We start from the raw sequence: 14,267 nt of genomic DNA, 5'->3' as shown, positions 1-14,267 counted from the left end.
AAAACCACTATGAGTTATCATCTCACTACTGTCAGAAGGGCAATTATCAAAAGGACAAGAAGTAGCAAGTGTTGGTGAGGATTTGGGGAAAAGGGAATCCTCTTGCACTGTTAGTGGGAATGTAAATTAGTACACTGTTATGGAAAACATGGAGCTTCCATAATAATTAAAAATAGAACCACCATATGATCCAATAAGTCCACTTCTGCGTGTTTATCTAGAGAAAATAATAATACCAATCAAAGGATATATGCACCTTTATGTTCATTGCAGCATTATTTACAATATTTAAGACATGGAAACAGCCAAAGTGTCCACTGATGGATGAATGGATAAAGAAGATGTGGGAGAAATATATATATATATGAATATTAGCCCCCCAAAAGAATGAAATCTTGCTATTTGTAAACACATGGATAGACCTTGTAAATTAGGCCAAGTGAAATGAATCAGACAAAGACAAATACATGATATCATTTATATATGGGACTCTAAAAACAAATGAGCAAACAACAAAACATAAATGTAGAGAATAGATTGGTGGTTGCCAGAGGGGAGGGGAATTGGAGGATAGGCCAAATGGGAGAACGTGGGCAGGAGATATGAACTTCCAGTCACAAAATAAATTTAAGTTGGGGTTGTAATGTACAGCATCATGACCATAGTCGATATTATGTTACGTATTATGTAATTTTATATGGTGACAGGAGGAAACTAGACTTACTGGGGTAATCATTTCACAGTCTATATAAATATCAATTCATCATTTTGCATACCTGAAACTAATGTAATGTTATATGCCAATTATACTTTGATAAAAAATAAAATAAAAACCATGGAACACAAAGAGAACAAAGTCATGGAGGTTAAATAACATGATACTAAATAATGAATGGGTGAACCAAGAAGTCAAATAAGAAATCAAAAATCACATGTAAACAAATGAAAATTTAAAAAAAAGCAAGTTGCCAAAATCTTTGAGATGCAGCAAAAGTGATTCTAAGAGGGAAGTTTATAGTAATACAAGGCTACATCAAGAAATAAGAAAAAATCTCAGATAAACAACCTAACCTTACACCTGAAGGAGCTCTAAAAAGAACAAACAAAACGCAAATGGAACAAAAGGAAGGAAATAAGATTAGAGTAGAAATAAATGATATAGAAACTAAAAGTATGCAATAGAACATACCGATGAAACCAGGAGCTGGGTCTTTGAAAAGATCAACAAAATTGATAAACCTCTACTCAGACTTATCAGAGAGAGAGGGAGGGAACCTAGATAAACAAAATTACTAATGAAAGAGAAGAAATAACCAGTAGCACAGGGGGCTCCTTAGTGGCTCAGTCTCTTAAATGTTCTACTCTTGATTTCGGCTCAGGTCATAATCTGAGGTTCTGGGATTGAGCCCTGCATCAGACTCCACACTTAGTAGGGAGTCTCTTTAGGATTCTTTCTCTCCTTCTCCCCTGCCCTGCTCATGCTCTCTCTAAAATAAATAAAATCTTTAAAAGAACAACCAACACCACAGAAATAGAAACAATTTTAACGAGATTATGAAAACCTACATGCCAACCAATTAGACAACTTAGAAGACGTGGATAAATTCTTAGAAACATATAGCCTACCAAAACTAAAGCAGGAGGGAATAGAAAATTTGAACAGACTGATTACCAGAAATGAAACAATCAGTAATCAAAAAATTCCTAAAAATCAGAGTCCAGGACCAAATGGCTTCATAGGTGGATTCTACCAAACATTTATTTATTTATTTATTTATTTATTTATTTTCTACCAAACATTTAAAGAAGAATTAATACCTATTTTTCTCAAACTCTTCCAAAAAAATAGAAGAGGAAGGAAAACTTCCAAATTCATTCTCTTAGGCCAATATCACTTTGATACCAAATCAGATAAAGACCCCACAGAAAAAGAACCACAGGCCAATATCTCTCATGTGTATAGATGCGGAAATTCTCAGTGAAATATTAGCAAACCAAATTCAACAATACATTAAAAAAATCATACATCACGATCAAGTGGAATTTATTCTTGGGATGCAAGGGTGATTTAATATTCACAAAATAATCAGTGTGATACATCGCATCAATAAAAGAAAGGATATCACTATAAAAAATAAATAAATAAAAGGAAGGATAAAAGCCAAATAATCATTTCATTAAACGCAGAAAAAGCATTTGACAAAGTACAACATCCAGTCATGATAAAAACCCTCTGCAAATTAGGCCTAGAGGGAACATAGTCCAACATAACAAAGACCTTATATCAAAAACCCGCAGTCAACATCATACTTAGTGGTGAAAAACAGACCTTTGCCCTTAGGGTCATGAATAAGACAATACTACTTTTACTCAACATAGTACTAGAAGTTTGAGACACAGCAATTAGACAACATAAAGAAATAAAAGTACTAGAAGTTTGAGACACAGCAATTAGAAACATAAAGATGTAAGGATGTTCCTTACATCCAAATTGTAAGGAACAAGGCAAACTCAGAATTTGCAGATAACATGATACTATGTATAGAAACCCTTAAAGACTCCACCAAAAAACTACTAGAACTGATAAATGAATCAAAGTTGCAGGATACAAAATCAATGTGTGGAAACCTATTGCCTTCCTATACACTCATAATAAAGCACTTGCAAGTAAAATTAAGAAAACAACCCCATTTGCACCTGGGTGGCTCTGTGGTTGAGTGTCTGCCTTTGGTTCAGGTATTGGTCCCAGAGTCCTGGGATTGGGTCCCATATCGGGCTCCCCATGGGGAACCTGCTTCTCCTCTGCCTGTGTCTCTGCCTCTCTGTCTCTCATGAATAAATGTATAAAATCTTAAAAATAAAATCCCATTTACAATTGCACCAAAACCAATAAAATATCGAGGGATAAATTTAACCAAAGAGGTGAAAGACTTGTACTCTGAGAAAACTACAAAACACTAATGAAGGAAATTCAAGATGATGGAAAGAAACAGACGTTCCATGCTCGTGGGTTGGAAGAATGAATATTATTAAAATGTCTATCCTACCTAAAGTAATCAACAGATTTCATGCAATTCCTATCAAAACCAACAGCATTTTTCACAGAACTGGAACAAACAATCCTAAAATTTGTATGGACCTACAAAAGACCTCTGATAGCTAAAGCAATCTTGAAAAAGGAAAACAAAACTGGAGTTATCCCGATTTCAGATTTCAAGTTATATTATAAAGCAATGGCAATTAAAACTGTGGTACTGGCATAAAACTAGATGCTTAGGTCAATGGAATAGAACAGAAAACCCAAAAATAAACCCACCAATTATATGGTCAATTAATCTTTGAGAAAGGAGGAATGAATATCAAATAGGCAAAAGACAGTCTCTTCAACAAGTGGAGTTTTAAATGCAAAAGAATGAAATTGGACCACTTTCTTTTTCTTTCACCATATACCAAAGTAAACTCAAAATGGATTAAAGACCAAAACGTGAGACCTGAAACCATATAAATCTTTGAAGGAGCACAGGCAGTACTTTATCTGACATTACCTGTAGCAACATTTTTATAGATACAGCTCCTGAGGCAAGGGATATCAAAGCAAAAATAAACTATTTGGGACTACATCAGAATAAAAAGCTTCTGCATAGCAAAGGAAACAATCAAAACTAAAAGGCAACTTAGTGAATGGGAGAAGATATTTTTAAATGACCTTTCCGATAAAGGGTTAGTATCCAACATAGATAAAAACTGAAATAACTGAACACTCCAAAACAAATAATCTAATTAAAAATGGGTAGAAGACATGAACAGACATTTCTCCAAAGAAGACATCCAGATGGCCAGCAGACACATGGAAATCATCAGGGAAATGCAAGTAAAACTACAGTGAATTATCACCTGTCGAAATGGCTAAAATCAACAACACAAAAAACAATAAATGTTGGTGAGGATGTGCAGGAAAAGGAACCCTCTTGCGCTGTTGGTGGAAATGTAAACTGGTGCAGCCACTGTGGAAAACAGTATGAAAGGGATCCCTGGGTGGCGCAGCGGTTTGGCGCCTGCCTTTGGCCCAGGGCGCGATCCTGGAGACCCGGGATCGAATCCCACATCGGGCTCCTGGTGCATGGAGCCTGCTTCTCCCTCTGCCTGTGTCTCTGCCTCTCTCTCTCTCTCTCTCTCTGTGCGACTATCATAAATAAATAAAAATTAAAAAAAAAAATAAGAAAACAGTATGAAGGTTCCTCAGAAAGTTAAAAATAGAACCACTCTGTGATCCAGTAGTGGCACCACTGCGTATTTACCCCCAAAATACAAAAACATTAATTCAAAGGGATATGTGCACTCTGATATTTATAGCAGCATTATTTAATAATAGCCAAACTATGGAAGCAGCCAAGTGTCCATCAATAGATGAATGGCTAAAGAAGATATAGTAAATTTGTGCAATGGAATATTATGCAGTTATAAAAAAAATAATGAGATCTTACCACTTGTAACAACATGGATGGAGCTAGAGAGTATAATGCTAAATGCAGTGACAAGTGCATCCCCTCCGCCCCCCGCCAAAAAACACAGAACAACTCTCCTAAACCAAGTAGAAACCTAGGGTAAGAAAGGAAAGGATTGCCTTAACATACAGAAGAAGCCACAGGATATTTATCTGTAGACAGGAGCAGACTCATCACTGGTGATTATTATCCCTTCTTATGCCCTTTTAGGATACTGATTAAAGCATAAACCATGTTAAATTCTTAAAATTTTAGTTATATGTGGGCAAGCTCTGTGGGCCTTTGTTATATGGGCTGGATTAAACAGGATCAACAAGTTCTATGGGCTGAGAAAGCCTACATTCATTTACTAAGTTGTGATTTCACAAGTCTCATGACCTCAACCCATCTGTCTTTTCATCTTCTCCATTTTTTGCATTCTCTTTAACTCTCTTTTATTGAAAATAGGGAGAGTAATCTTACTTCTTTTGTGAGCAGTCCAAACTACTGGGCTTTTGGGTTAAATTTGGTCATGGTTGACAATAGCTCAAATTTTTAAAATTTTTCATTAAAGCAGCATATGACCCAGAGATCATGACCAGAATCAAAGGCATAGTAGTTAAGCATACTCAGTGATCCACCCAGGCACCCCTATCCAATGTACTTTTCATAGATATTTAGGTTGTTTGCAGTTTTTTGCCATTAACTTACTGTGCTGTGCATAACTTCCTTTTGCTTGTCTTAGTGAATTCAGAGAAAGTAATCAACAGATTTCATGCAATTCCTCACCCCAAGAGTCTTTTAAAATCTATGACAATACTCCTTCCCTCTCTTTGTCTTGCCATTTACTTGTTGAAGAAATGGGATCATTTTTCCTACAGAAAAATTCTGGAGTTTTTCACAGACTAGTTGTAGTAGTTGATTGTTTTGTTAATGTATAACCTTCTGTTGAAATTGATCTGTCACCTCAAAAAATTGATAAATGATTTAAATAATTTCAAGTGATTTTTCCCTTTAAAAAAATCTTAGTAGCATCTGACTTTATAAATGTTAGCATAATTACTTTTATAACAATAAAAAGAATAAACATTTTAGAAACATTCCTTTTAAATCAGTAATATGGGCAGTCCCGGTGGCTCAGCGGTTTAGTGCCATCTTCAGCCCGGGCTGTGATCCTGGAGACTGGATCAAGTCCCACGTCGGGCTCCCTGCATGGAGCCTGCTTCTCGCTCTGCCTGTGTCTCTGCCTCTCTCTCTCTCTCTCTCATGAATAAATAAATCTAAAAAAAATAAATAAATTAGTAATATATTAGCAGTGTATTAATATTTTTATTGCTTTTTTTATAACTGTTTATTGTGTTTTAAGTGAAAGTAAATAATAATAATCTCCTTTGTATATTTCCTTTAATAGGTTTGATATTAATGTGCTGTCAAAATTTTCCTCTTGCCTAGCAAATCAACATTTATATTACAGTCCATTAATGGGAAAAATAGCTGATATTGTACATAGGAACCTGGAAACCATAGATGATTTAAGGTAAATGTATTTAGGTAAATATATGGTAGAGAGATTCTGGGCTTTGGATGCACACACACTTAGATTTGCCACTTCCTATGTAGCTTTAATCTCTTGAAACTTTAGTGTCCTTATCTATAATACAGTACTATGGAATCTACTTCGCAATGTTGCTGTGGGAATTAGAAAGTATATAAAGTAGAACATGATGTTGTTGAGATCTGTGGAATATTTGAGATTTTACTTTACTTGCAAGGTAGTTAGTTCCCTGCCCCCAGTGACCTTATTTAACTTTAATTACCTTCTTAAATACCCTATCTCCAAATACAGTCATATTGAAGACTAGGACTTTAATATATGGGGTTTAGCGGGGACACATTTCAGTCTGTACCATACATCAGTGTTCATAGCAGCATTAGTCATAAGAGTCAAAAGGTAGAAATAACCTAAATGTCCATTGAAAGATGAATGGACAATCAAAATGTGGTATATGCCTACAATGGGGTATTATTCAGTGGTAAAATAGAAGGAAATTCTGACACATGCTACAACATAGATGACATTATGCCAAGTGAAATAAACTAAAGACAAAAGGACAAATACTGTATGATTCCACATAAATGACTTCCCAGAGTAGTCAAATTCATGAAAACAGAAAGTAGAATGGTTATTGCTAGGGGCTGACGGGGTGAAGAATTGAGGGTTAAATGTTTAAATGGGTAAAAAGTTTTAGTTTGAGAGGATGGGAAAGATTTGCAGGTGGATAGTGGTAACCTTTGCACAACAATGTGAATATACTTAATACCACTGAACTGTACACTTAAAAATGTGTAAAATGGTAAATTGTATGTTATATATATTTTCACATACATAACCGCAAAGTACCTTGGAAAAGCAGAGATAATAAAAATCAGTGTAAATTTTTTTAACTTTAAAAAATTATAGACCCTTTGAGAATCTAATAAAATCTTCGGACATTCCTCTACTCTAAACTGCAATTAAAAATATACATACAACTAAAAAAAAAAAAACATTTCAGGGTGGTTTATGGTTAAATGAAATAGCAATGTTAAGTCACTAATTAATCCTGCTTAATATTAACATGAAACATTTGAGTAGAGAAATCAAAATATTGTACAACTGGGTTTTTAAAATATATTTATTTTATTGGAGAGATTGAAGAAATTTGGAAACAAAAATAAATGCAGTCTCTCTATCCTAATGGATGTGATAGTTTTATATTTACATTTTTACGTCTTTTCTGTAGATGTTTTATAATTATCATCCATGAACATTTGTTACATGTCTTTTCCATTTTGCATTCCTCATTCATTATGGGTGCCTTCTTGTATTTGTAGTTTTCTGATTTATGTATTATGTAAAACCTGTGTTTTGAAAGCAGGGACCTCACCCTTGTAATTTTGATGTCTCCCTCAATGCTTGGAAGAGTGATTTATGTTCCTTAAAAGTTTTTTTTTTTTTTTTTTTTTTTAGTGAAGAAATATTAATGCTACCTTATGTTCAGTACTGTCATATATTACTAGCATGAGACATTAAAAAGTATGAAGTCATTTATTAATGAGAAATAGTTTGCCAAGATTTTTATTAGTAAGTTACAGATATACAGAGAAAGGAATAACAAAGTGCAGTCTACTGCCAAAAATATGAAGTGAGACTTTTAATATTGCATTCATGGGCTATTGGTCCAAAGTGATTTCTGAATGAATGTCACTCTAATTTTTTCCTTCAAGGCAATTATCTATAGAATGATATGTTATACATACTTAATAAAAGATATTAGTATAATTTTTTTTTTTTTAGTCTAAAGGTATTTGATTACTAGGAGATCTGCATTCAAGTCCAGTAAGAATATTTAGGGAAAAATTTTGTGGTATAAGGCCCATAATATTTTAACTAGTTCTTTTACATATTTAATCATTTAGTCTTAGAATTGTTCTTTATTCTTAAATAATGTGAAAATCTTTGCATCTTTTTCCTTTTTAGATCCTTGTCTGTATTGATGGTCAGCATATCTTCTTTAACATCACAACGATTTCAACAACAGTTAGTGAACAAAACAGAACATCTTTTTGATACCATAGATTCTTCCCAGGTTAACGTTGCAAGAAGAATAGTACAGTTTCTTCGAAATATTAAATATAGTTATTACCCACTATTAGAAAGGTGCAATAAAGTGTTTTTAAGCAATATGAACCACCTTGATTTGGACTCCATCAGTAAAATACTTAGTCTGTACCACTTTCTGCAGTTTCATAGTTTTGAATTTGTTAAAATGGCTAAAAAGAGGCTAACTGAAATGATTCCTCTGTTTGATCATCCTGATGGCTTTGTAAAACTTTTTGTAGCATTGGGACCCATGGCAGGACCTGAAGAAAAGAAACAGTAAGTTAGCTAAAAATGCTTTACTTTTCTTACTCTTTTCTTATTTTCTGGAAGGCACAAATATCACCCCATGTAGCCCTGGAAGAGAGAATAATCTCTTATGTCTGCTCCTTGATTATTTCTCTGATTGTTATCATTTACATCTCAAATGCTTGGTCTACTGTTAAATTCTCAGAAAAAGCCAATAACTCCATGGTGGTGGCCAACACAAGAAAGGATGAGGCAGATGGATATTCTCTGGAGAATACCCAAGTGTGTGTTTTTATTCTCTCTTCCTGCTGGGCCATATGATTGACTCTACACATAGATATAAGACTTTCCCACCCCCAGTTAGAGGGTATAGAATATTTAGAATTATAATAGTCCTAACAATGGACCATTCTATCCTGTGTTGTCCTCAAGTTTGTTATCAAAGGCATTTCTTAAGTATCTTTAGTAAATGTGCTCTTGTCAGGTTGGAGTGAATTTCATCTGTTTCCTATCTTTTAAAAATTTCCAGTTTTTCCAGATATTGATATAGATAGAACTGTTTGGGATATAAATATGAGCAAACATTAATTTTTTTCATTTGTTTTTACTGAAATTCGATTTGCCAATATACAATATAACACCAAGTGCTCATCCCATCAAGTGCTCTCCTTAGTGCCCGTCACCCAGTTACCCCAACCCCCTGCCCACCTCCCCTTCTGCAACCCTTTGTTCATTTCCCAGAGTTAGGAGTCTCTTGTGGTTTGTTTCCCTCTCTATTTTTTCCCACTCAGTTCCCCTCCTTTCCCTTAAAATCCCTTTCACTATTTCTTATATTCCCCATATGAGTGAAACCATATGATGATTGTCCTACTCCAGTTGACTTACTTCACTCAGCATAATACCCTCCAGTTCCACCCATGTCGAAGCAAATGGTGGGTATTCAACTTTTCTGATGGCTGAGTAATATTCCATTATGTACATAGACCACATCTTCTTTATATCCATTCATCTATCGAAGGACATCGTGGATCCTTCCACAGTTTGGCTGTTGTGGACATTGCTGCTATGAACACTGGGGTGCAGGTGTTCCAGCGTTTCACTGCATCTGTATCTTTGGGGTAAATACCCAGTAGTGCAATTCCTGGGTCGTAGAGTAGTTCTATTTTTAACTTCTTGAGGAACCTCCACACTGTTTTCCAGAGTGGCTGAACCAGCTTGCATTTCCACCAAGAGTGTAAGAGGATTCCCCCTTCTCCACATCCTCTCCAACATTTATTGTTTCCTGTCTTGTTAATTTTTGCCATTCTCACTGGTGTGACGTGGCATCTCGCTGTGGTTTTGATTTGTAGTTCCCTATGGCAAGTGATGCAGAGCATTTTGTCATGTGCCTGTTGGCCATGTGTAGTCTTCCTTGGTGAAATTTCTGTTCGTGTCTTCTGGGAAAAGATTAAATTAATAAATGATTACTAGGTATGAGCAAAGAGATAATTATGATAGTGGATTCAGTTACGCAGGGATTCCAGGAATTGGATAATAGAGGTATCTACATCATTACTCTGTTAGCAAAAGATTCGTGGAGTTTTATTTTTAAGGGTCCTTTGAATTATGTGAAGACATTTAAGGATACGTTTTTTTTTTTTTTTTAATTTTTATTTATTTATGATAGTCACAGAGAGAGAGAGAGAGGCAGAGACACAGGCAGAGGGAGAAGCAGGCTCCATGCACCGGGAGCCCGATGTGGGATTCGATCCCGGGTCTCCAGGATCACGCCCTGGGCCAAAGGCAGGCGCCAAACCGCTGCGCCACCCAGGGATCCCTAAGGATACGTTTTAAGAGACTATCAAGATGGGAACAAGAGGGCAGCCCGGGTGGCTTAGCAGTGTAGCGCCGCCTTCAGCCCAGGGCGTGATCCTGGAGTCCCAGGATCAAGTCCCACGTCGGGCTCCCTGCATGGAGCCTGCTTCTCCCTCTGCCTGTGTCTCTGCCTCACTCTCTCTCTCTCTGTCTGTCACGAATAAATAAAATCTTAAAAAAAAAAGTTGGGGACAAGATAATTACTTAAAAAGCTTTTATTGGAGTTTTTTTTTTTTTTTTGTCACCAAGTACTACTGAAATCTCATGTGCTAAAGCAGTACAAAAGTTGAATTTCACTGAGTCCTTGCCTTTATGGAATTTAAATTCCAATTGGGAGGATAGAAATGTATATATAATTAAAATGTTTAAATACCATGATGTTGGAATACATTATGCACAAGTACTCAAATTACTGATACAGTAGGAAAAGGAGAGAAAAATGTGAACATAAATGGCTAGGGAAAGCTTTGAGTAGAAGCTGGATTTGAAATGTTTGATAAGGTTAATGAAAAGGATGGTGTAGAAATATCCAGTATGAATAGAGAATTAATTTATCCTGTTACCTTCAGATTTCATGTTTTGGGCTAGCCTTCTAAATTATTCTAAGGGGGCACCTGGATGGCCATTTAAGCGTCTGCCTTTGGCTGAGGTCATGATCCTGGGGTCCTGGGATCGAACTCCTGCTCTGCAAGGAGCCTGTTTCTCCCTCTCTGCTGCTTCCCCTGCTTGTGTGCTCTCTCTCTCTCTCAAATAAAATCTTTTTTATTTTTATTTTTATTTATTTATTTATTTTTTATTTTTTATGATAGTCACAGAGAGAGAGAGAGAGAGAGGCAGAGACATAGGCAGAGGGAGAAGCAGGCTCCATGCACCGGGAGCCCGACGTGGGATTCGATCCCGGGTCTCCAAGATCGCGCCCTGGGACAAAGGCAGGCGCCAAACTGCTGCGCCACCCAGGGATCCCAAAATCTTTTTTAAAAAATAAATTATTCTAGAAGATACAGTTATATAAGATACCCGTATTAGTGTACTACTTTGGATGGTTTCAAAATGGATCATCTTTGTAAATTTATAGTGTTTCAGCAAGTATTTAGTAGATAAGGTTTGTTAATATGGAGATATATTGACTTCCTGATTAGATCTTAATCAATTTAGGATAATTGGAATATTGTTTGACTATCAGTTTTTAGTTCTTTAGCTCTGTAGTACTGAATAATTTCACTAAATCATTGCATTTTATAAATATTAGAACTTTATCTTATTTGAACATCAATTAAAAAACATTTGTCTATATTTTATAAGAGACAATTTAAGATTAAATTGTAGTGAAGCCTTAATTCCTTTGATGAAAACAATATATTTTCTTTGTTCAATCATATTTATATTATCCCCTATTATATGGGGAGAAAATTTATACTGCATATTGAATTCAGTTTTTGTTTGTATTTCTTTTCTATTCATTACCTAATAACTTATTTAAAAATAAAAAAACTGTTTATAAGCTAATCATTATGTTTTTCAACATAAGAATATTTTTCTTTACTTCTAGACTTAAATCAACTATATTATTGATGTCAGAGGAGCTAACCAGCCAGCAAGCCCTGGCAGTGATGAGTGCAATGGAAGAGATGGAAAGCAGAAATTCACATCTGATTAAAAAGTAGGCTTTCCTGAAATTAATGGTGTTACATTTAGTTGTCATTCATAAGTAACTACTTTCTTTGAGGATGCATTATTTTTTTCTATAATCAGTTTTGAAGAAATAAGGAATTAACACTTAAGGCATTATTATCTAAATAGTTTTTTTTTTAAATAGAGATTTTAAAATTGTTTATAGCATTTTTTGTTTCATTTGTTGCTTTTGTTATTTTCAAGTAGAGCATTATGATGCTAGGAAAATGGAGAGCATCTATATGAACTTGAATTGTTTCACACCACAGTTATTACCTTGAAATCATACTGCCATATATTGTCTTTTTTAATATGAAGTTTAAGAAGAAAAAAAATGCGTAGTTCAGATTATATATACTTAATGTTTTATTGTATGTTCCTTTTTAAAGTATTCCTCCCACCCTGTTTCTTCCAATGTACTCCCTCTTAGCATTTCTTACTGCTTTTAATCAGTTCCATTAAAGGGCCAGTGTATTAAGGAAGAAAATTAAATCAGTTTTGCTAATTGTTAATAACTCTTGGTAAAGATTTCTTTGTGGGGAAGATATGGAATTTGATGGCTGTCCTGTGAGTTTTTTTATTTAGAAAAGTGAAACTATGCTTTTCTCTCCTCTTACTATTAATAATTAAATATTATTTCATTCACACTTCATTGATAGCTCTTATACCATTCTATCTTAATTGTTTACATTTCTATCACCATCTTGAGACAGCTCTTCAAAAACAGAAAATCCTATTTCAATCATTGCTGTTTCTCCAGCACAGAACATGTCTGGTATGAAAGAGCTCCTCAGTAAATATTTAATAAATGAATGAATGAATTGATTATAATACATGTTTTATCCTTTTTTAGAATCGCTTCAATTCTGCATAAACATTTGGATGACTATAAGCCATTCGAGTTATTGAAGATAACTCAAACATTGATTTTTCTACATTTTCAAAGTAAAGAGCTTTTTGTGAAACTCAGAGAATTACTGCTTAGGTAAGATTAAATCAAAGTGTTTATTTTATAATCTCGACTCAATGATTGTTTTGTTTGATTATGTAGAGAGTTGTTAGAACTTTTGGAGGCAGAATTAAGTGGCTTATTATTTAAAATGTTAACACATTTATCTCTCCCCGTGCCCATTCTGTCAGTGCTCAGGCCTGGTATATTCTGAAATGAAGCAAGTAGGGTAATGAGTTCCCCGGGGCATGAATAACAGTAAAAGCCAAGGCATTTTCCCTTCTTGCAGAAATACAATAACTATGAAAAGATTGGAGCTGCCCAGCAAGACAAAACTCCATTTGGGAGCACTCATACTTAGGGGCCTTCAGTCTGCTTACTTGCCTGTTTTAAGGCATGTAGATTGTTTCAAAGCAGATTACATTTTTTAATTTGTAATTTTTAAAATAAGATATCTAAGAGTAATGTTACTGAAAAAGTATTTTATCTATGTAATTTAACGTTTTCTGTTTTTCTGTGGATATAACATTCATATATTTTTTAAAGATTTTATTTATTTATTCATAGAGACACAGAGAGAGAGGGGGGCAGAGGCACAGGCAGAAGCAGGCTCCATGCAGGGAGCCCGATGCGGGACTTGATCCCGGGTCCCCAGGATCACACTCCAGGCCGCAGGCGGCGCCAAACTGCTGCGCCACCGGGGCTTCCCTCAAGTAGACTTTAGAAGGAACACGGTCTAATTAAACTATTCACATAACTATTCCTATGAGTAGCTCTTGAAACCATCCAGGGAACAGAGAATTCATATACTAGAATAATGTGGGCTTATTATTATTATTATTATTTTACCATTTTGAAATGTAATCTACACAAAATATACCTACCTCCTCATCCCCCAGGTTAACTACCAGGCTTGTTCCAACTGCATGGATTAGTTTTGTCTGTTTTGTGTGTGACTTCTTTTGCTCAACGGTTACATTCATGAGATTTATCCATATTTTTGCTGTATTGTATTCTCTTTGTAAGGACATAACAAAAATACTTTTATTCACTCTATTGTTGATGGATATTTTACTTATTTCTAGTTTTTGGCTACTATGGGTAGTTGTGTTCTGAATATCCTCATACATGTCTTTTAATAAATATATGTATGCATTTCTGTAGATATTTACCAAGGAGTATAATTGTTGGTTCATAGGTTATACATATGTTCATCATCAGTAGATCTTGACCAGGAACATTACATTGATACAAGTGAACCAGCATTCCGTAACAGTTTCTGAGTATCATGCCTCTTGAAGCATCTTCTGCCTCCTGATCCTCTTTGTAAACTATTTTTGAATTGTTTTTCAAATCCTTACAAAATTGTCTATATACTCTTTACCCCATGAGTTATAGATCTGTGCATCTCCTGTAGTGA

At 35.0% G+C, this 14,267-nt stretch overlaps 1 protein-coding gene across 4 annotated transcripts in view; it reads left to right on the top strand.

Annotated features, from left to right (window-relative positions):
* Window positions 1–14,267, top strand: part of FASTKD1 (FAST kinase domains 1) — a 51,184-nt gene that overhangs the window by 21,901 nt on the left and 15,016 nt on the right. For 3 of the 4 annotated variants that reach the window (XM_041773713.1, XM_041773712.1, XM_041773711.1), the window contains exons 4-7: window positions 5,896–6,021; window positions 8,005–8,403; window positions 11,777–11,887; window positions 12,752–12,883. In XM_041773713.1, the coding sequence (XP_041629647.1) occupies window positions 5,896–6,021; window positions 8,005–8,403; window positions 11,777–11,887; window positions 12,752–12,883 (768 nt within the window). The remainder of the gene's footprint in view (window positions 1–5,895; window positions 6,022–8,004; window positions 8,404–11,776; window positions 11,888–12,751; window positions 12,884–14,267) is intronic. The other variant, XM_041773714.1, reaches the window with a different exon arrangement.

Source organism: Vulpes lagopus, chromosome 11 (genome assembly GCF_018345385.1).
Source record: "Vulpes lagopus strain Blue_001 chromosome 11, ASM1834538v1, whole genome shotgun sequence".
Classification (NCBI taxonomy): Eukaryota; Metazoa; Chordata; class Mammalia; order Carnivora; family Canidae; genus Vulpes; species Vulpes lagopus.
Note: the sequence above shows the minus strand (reverse complement) of the source record. Positions and strands in the feature narration are given on the sequence as shown.